General features: G+C 49.5%; 1 protein-coding gene across 3 annotated transcripts in view; it reads right to left on the bottom strand.

The window, feature by feature from the left end:
* Positions 1–3587, bottom strand: part of LOC119323320 (uncharacterized protein At5g03900, chloroplastic-like) — a 29740-nt gene extending 26153 nt beyond the window's left edge. For 2 of the 3 annotated variants that reach the window (XM_037596941.1, XM_037596940.1), the window contains exons 1-8: positions 3066–3587; positions 2869–2976; positions 2691–2791; positions 2391–2465; positions 2204–2273; positions 2038–2103; positions 1741–1839; positions 1213–1278 (exon numbers count right to left, since the gene is read on the bottom strand). In XM_037596941.1, coding sequence (XP_037452838.1) covers positions 1213–1278; positions 1741–1839; positions 2038–2103; positions 2204–2273; positions 2391–2465; positions 2691–2791; positions 2869–2976; positions 3066–3473 — 993 coding nt within the window. In that variant the 5' untranslated portion in view covers positions 3474–3587. The remainder of the gene's footprint in view (positions 1–1212; positions 1279–1740; positions 1840–2037; positions 2104–2203; positions 2274–2390; positions 2466–2690; positions 2792–2868; positions 2977–3065) is intronic. The other variant, XM_037596942.1, reaches the window with a different exon arrangement.
* Between the last annotated feature and the right edge of the window lie 2413 nt (positions 3588–6000).

Genomic DNA, 6000 nt, shown 5'->3' on the forward strand with positions numbered 1-6000 from the left:
GGAGGAACTGAGTGACGAAGAATTTGGTACTGAGGGACGCGTCGAACGCCAGCAGATGGTACATGTGTGTCTCAAACGCCAGACGGTATTCAGCCACGGTTCCAATCTGACGAAGCTGCAGCAGCTTGTGCATTTCGAGCTCAAATTCATCCGGGCCAAACTCCTCCTTGAGCGCACTGCAGAAGGCGTCCGATACCAGTTGTAACAACCCAGGAAGATCGAGGATCAAAACCAGAGAAGGGGATGAGAGATCGGAGCCTTGTTGATTTCCTTGCAAAAGAAGAAGGTGCGATACAGAGAGATACAGGTGAGAGCAGAGAGAGGTAGGTGAGTTTCAGAGAGCTCATACAACACGCATGCCCTCTCGCTGTCTCCACTAGGCTAAATACATCCACTCACGCCCTGGCCCGTGGGTCCATGCTTACAAGGCTCGATGGCCCACGCGTCTTCCTTGTCCACTGCATCTTCAGAGAGATGCAGGTGTGACACTCCCCATTGTATTTATGTGTGTAAGGTGTCACCTCGCTTTATGCTTTAAGCGCTTAGGGCATGTACAGTGGATGATAAGGCGGTCTTTTATTATGTATTCCACGTCATTTAGAGAAGAAAATAAAGCATGTTATACAATGGATCATCTCTTAGTGTTATTTGTAGCATTTAATGTTATGAGATCCAAAAATTATGGAACGGTTATAATTAAAACTAGTAAACGTGTGAATAAGATAAGATATCGCATGCAATGGGGACAAGTGTTATACTCCCTCCGTTCAGAATTATAATAAGATGTTCTGACTTTTTCTAAATCGAATGTATGTAGATGCATTTACTGTGTTCGTTCATTTCAGTCCGTATGTAGTCCATATTGAAATATCCGAAACGTCTTATAATTCGGAACAAATCTTTCTTCATAAGAGATCCTTAGCTAAGAGAAGGCAAGACTCTCTTTTTTCTCTCTCTCTCTTCCACGTCACCAATTATCCTACATGGTATAGCTACACCATCAAGAACGCCCTTAAAAGGTGAGGTGGTGCTACAGAACCTTGCCTGGCCTTAAAAACATTGGCTTAAGTTCATCGGCAGTTATCTCAAGCATGTCATGTCCAATAAATAACGAGGTTGAAGGTGTCAGAATGAGAAGAGCGATATAGGGACATGTGGTTAAAGCTTTTTCTTTAATCAAAGCCTGAAATATACGAGAGGGAAGAGGTGGACCTGATCGTCAACTAAAGGATGTCCCTGGAAGCGTAAAAGAACTGGAAGAATAAATGATTCATCATCCTGTATCAAGAGATAGAACGAATAAGATGAGATTCAACTCAATTCATAAATGGGGAAATACCTCACAATAGCAGTATCATCATAATCAATTACTACCTCTTGCTCACAACACATGTCCTTTCAGAATATGCACCAGACAAACATTTCTAGGTTCGAACATCTATAGAGAAATAACTATTATCACCAATAAAATCACTAATATTACTAGATTTCGTCATGAAACGTACTTTCATAATGGATAATCATTATTATGTTCGTCAACATATTCGCATAGAAATTGCCGGCTCTAGTGTCACCTTGTAGACTGTGACAATAGCATAAAGGACTTGGGTTACAAATGGGATGGAGATTACGTATCTATACATTTAATTTATTTACCATTCAATGAACGAGTTGAAAACTTAATCAGGTCTAACAGAAACAAGCAATACTTATTAGCGCTTTGGAACAGAAGTTATATGCCTTGGAGTTGGTTTGCTCTGCAGGTGCCGGTACATCAAGATACGGTGCCAGTTCTTCTGCCGTAACAACTCCACCATTCGATGAAATATACTGCCCAATCTGTGAATTTATTGAACGAGACACTTGAAATTTGCTACTGGAAAAACTAATAAATAGTACTCCCTCTGTCCCAAAATATAAGAACGTTTTTAACACTACACTAGTGTTAAAAACGTTCTTATATTATGAGACGGAGGGAGTAGTAACTGGTTCGGAGAACGTCAAATAGAAGCAGCTACATGCTGAAAAAGTCTTTACCATCTTCCACCTTCTCTCTTCAAGCCCGTCATTAGGATCACCATTCCCAAATACAAACGAGAAGACCTGCACAACATTGATTAGACAATATACAATTTAATCCCACCTGTGCATCTCAGAATTACACAAACAAAATGAACAATCATGTCAAGCCAGTTTAAATTACAGATTCAATAAAGCTCATCCCCTTATCTTTTTCTACCCGCCTCCTCCTGGAGGAACCTGCATCCAAGTACCTGGTGGAGAACACATGAGATTGTATCGAAAATGATAAGAATCTGTACGTAACTGATTTACATTCACATGGGAAGTTATATATTTTACCAGATCCCCAACTAAAACAGGATACTTACCAAAATAAATCTGTTGGGAGGAACATCGTAGAGCCATAGGATCTGCGCCGCCTTCCACGATTATCTTCATCACTGCTATAAGAAGAGGAAGTGCTATCACTGGAAGGGGGGTAGGGGATAAATGATTATCTTGCTTAAGTACCTAAACACAGAAAATTATACAATAATAATGCGCAAAAAAACGCTGACAAAATCTTCAAAACTTAAGGGCATAATGGCATCTACTGTGTATCTTATCTTGGGAGGTACAGCATATAGTAATCTGTGCACACAAACTCTACCTTGCAATAGCATACATACCTCGAGCTTGAGAGAATGGCAATGATGGTAGCATATACAAGCACAATGGAAGCAACTAGTGCTGTCCCAAAAGACACCCGCGCCAGATAGGCACCCGCTTCCTGCAAAGAAGCAAAACATAACTAAAATCAGCACCTGCTCAGATGAATTAAGACAGTCGGTTGCCTCTACGGAACACCTTGGCTTTATCGACCAGTGGCTCGACCCGCATTCTGAATGACTTGCCGGCGAGCTTCGCCCTGTAGTCTTCGGGGAAGACGTACAGCACCTCCCCTTCCCCCGAAACCTACACAAATCACAACAGTTCCACGCTCAGATCGCAGCCGGAAAGAAGGCTAGCCACGAAGTAGCGCGCGCCGCGGGGGCGGGGGGCACCTCCAGGAAGCCCCCGGTGTCTGCCGCGAGAGCCTGGAGCGCGCGCTCTGCCTGGTCAATCTGCAGGCCGGCGCGGGAGGCGACGTCGCCGATTGTGACGCGGCCGCCCAAGTGGTCGACGGCGTCCATGGCGCGGTCGCGCACGTCGGCGGGGAGGCGGTCGGTCTCTACGGCGCCCCCAAGGCGCGCGAGGCTCGGAGCCTCGATGGTACCTACCCGCGCCTTCACAGAGGGGCGGCAAGGGGGAGGGAGCCGGCCATTAGCGACGTGAAGGTGGTGAGGAGGCCAAGGGGTGGACGGGGAAGGGGATAGGAGGAACGGGGCATGGCGAAGGGGGCTGCGGTGGGCATGGGGAGGAGGGCGGAGGCGGAGGTGGAGGGAAAGGGAAGCGGCGGCGGTGGCGGTCATGGCTGGCCCGGCTGAGGTCTAGGAGGAGGAGATGATGGTGGGCATCTTGCCGGGAGGAGTGGCTGTGGAGGGAAGGTGAGGAGGAGGAAGCGGCGGCGTGTGCTGCCCTTGCATCGTTTTTGTTTTTCCCTGCAAAACATAAAAAGGTTGCATCGGTTAGCTTTTTCGCGAATACGACAGAGGATGCGTATCTTTGCAGTGATAGAAGAAGAGTTTTATAACATCGTTTTTTTCTCGTACCTGGCGGCTGCAACCCTAGCCGTCGCCAGAGGCAGATCTTCCAACGCCGTTCTCCGGCGGCTCCTCTCCGCCGGCGACCTCGGTCGTCGGTGGTGAGGGGGGTCGCCGGATCCACGCGTGTGAATCGTTTTTACTCATTCGTAGTCTATGTTTTTAGGTTGTTCATCGCCTTTGCTTCGGCGGCGACGATGACGATGTTGAATAAATATTCTTCAGATCATTTCCTGACGAGGCCATCGGTCCTATGGTTGGGAATGGATCTGGAAATCAGTCTGTTCAAGCAAGGATGGCGTGGCGGCGGCGGTATCCTCGTGGTGGACCTGTGTCCTCGGGCTCCGTCGTTGCGACGACGTTTGCTCCAGCGTCGGCGTGGAGCTTGGGAGGTAGTCCAGGAGCGGATGCAGATTGTGGTCTGCATCGACGACATCTGGAAGACGGAACGTGTGCTGGGTTCGTGGTTCGTGGATGGCAGGTATGGTTTCCTCCTTCAGCGTCTTAGTCGTGGTGGGGTGTCAGATCTGGAGTTCGATGGCGTGTCCGGGGTGTTGTCCCGGTCTGATTCGTTCAACGGCAATGGCTTCACTTTTGGTGAGCCAACTTGGAGGTCCGCAAAGCTGCATATCAACGATGGAGCCGCGTCGAGCTCGGGTGAGGAGGTGATCCGTCATTCTTTTATTCGGTGGCTGCTGTGGTGGTGCCGGAGGCAAGTGACGGGCGTTAGTGTCAAGCTCAGAGATGTCCTGCTATCTTTTCGGTTTTGTCATGTCGGTTCTTACGTGACTTGTACTTTGTTTTTTATGATATGAATGAGACACGTATTACCATGCAAAAAAAAGAAGAGTTTTATAGCATGGGATTACAAGAGTTCACTAAGCCATGTATACAAGAAGGCAAGGAAGTGAACTAGGAGCAGAACAGACGTGGGGATGCTCAGCCCCAAGAGCCTACAAAGCTATCTCTCGGGAATGATGTTGTGCAGTCCGGTGGCGCCAGCCTTGGCCCACATGTGCGCCTCGTCTGTGATGATGCCGGAGAGCCGGGAGATGGAGCGCTGCTCGCCATCAAATATGCAAGCGTTCCGATGGTTCCATAGCCACCACGCGGTGAGAAGGATCAATGAGGCGAGGCCCTTGCGCGCCGGGGATGGCGAGCGATTGCAGGACGTCTCCCACCAGGCATAGAAATCGGTGTCTCTGCTCGGGATGTCGGCGGTGGAACGAACGCAGCTGAGGATCTCGTGCCAAATTTGTCGCGAGAAAGGGCAGCCCGCCAAGAGATGTTGCATGGTCTCCTCATCTTGATCGCAGAAGGCGCAAGAGTCGTCGTGTGGAAGGCCATGACGAGCGAGGCATGCAGCCGTCTAGCACCGGTCTTGCAGCGCAAGCCAGATAAAGAATTTTATGCGGAGGGGGGCCCATATGATGCGGAGCATCCCACGGTCATCCCCATGGACGCATCTACATCTCCTACAACACCACTTGAACCAATGACTAGAGCACGTGCAAGAGCTCTCGAAACCGAAGTGACATCACTCCTCTCACAATTCTCTTTCGAATCACACGAGACATGGCTACTACCTCAAACGGAGACGCTTTGCATACTCAGGTACCAAGGAGTTAGCCATGGAGAAGCTAGGAAGCAAGGAGAATCGGAAGCGGAAGACATGCATGAAGACGGAGAGGAAAACCGCCAAGTCCTTGGCTGGCCGGATGATCCGGATGAGGGCCCGGATGATCTGGACAGAGCCCGAACGATCCGGACCCCAGTCCGGACAATCCGGCTAACTCGCCCCAAGACACCCGAAGCTGGACCCTCAAGCCGGATCATCCGGACGAGCACCCGGATCATCCGGACAACAGCCGGACATCCGGACCCCCATCCGGACATCCGGGCCAACGCCGCCACCGTCTGCGTCATCAACTCATCCGGACCGTCACCCGGATCATTCGGACAGAGCCCAGATCATCCGGACCCCGCCTGCGTGCGCGTGTTGGGCTGAGGCCCATGTACCCCTTCGACCCCTTAGCCTATATATATGACTCCTCCACCTCTCTTCTAGGGTTAGCATTGTGATAGCTCATATTTTGAGATAGAGCCTTGCTCATCCATCCGGATCTACTCCACCGCGAGGGACCGACACCTCTTCGGAAAAGATCCTCGTTGGATTCAAGACCTCCTCTTGGAGAAGACCCTCTTCAAGACCTCCTCTCGGAGAAGAACCGATTACCCTATGTATCGTCCTTTGTTGGATTCATATCTTGTATCACTTTATGTCTCGATGATCTAG

This window comes from Triticum dicoccoides, chromosome 6B (genome assembly GCF_002162155.2).
Source record: "Triticum dicoccoides isolate Atlit2015 ecotype Zavitan chromosome 6B, WEW_v2.0, whole genome shotgun sequence".
Classification (NCBI taxonomy): Eukaryota; Viridiplantae; Streptophyta; class Magnoliopsida; order Poales; family Poaceae; genus Triticum; species Triticum dicoccoides.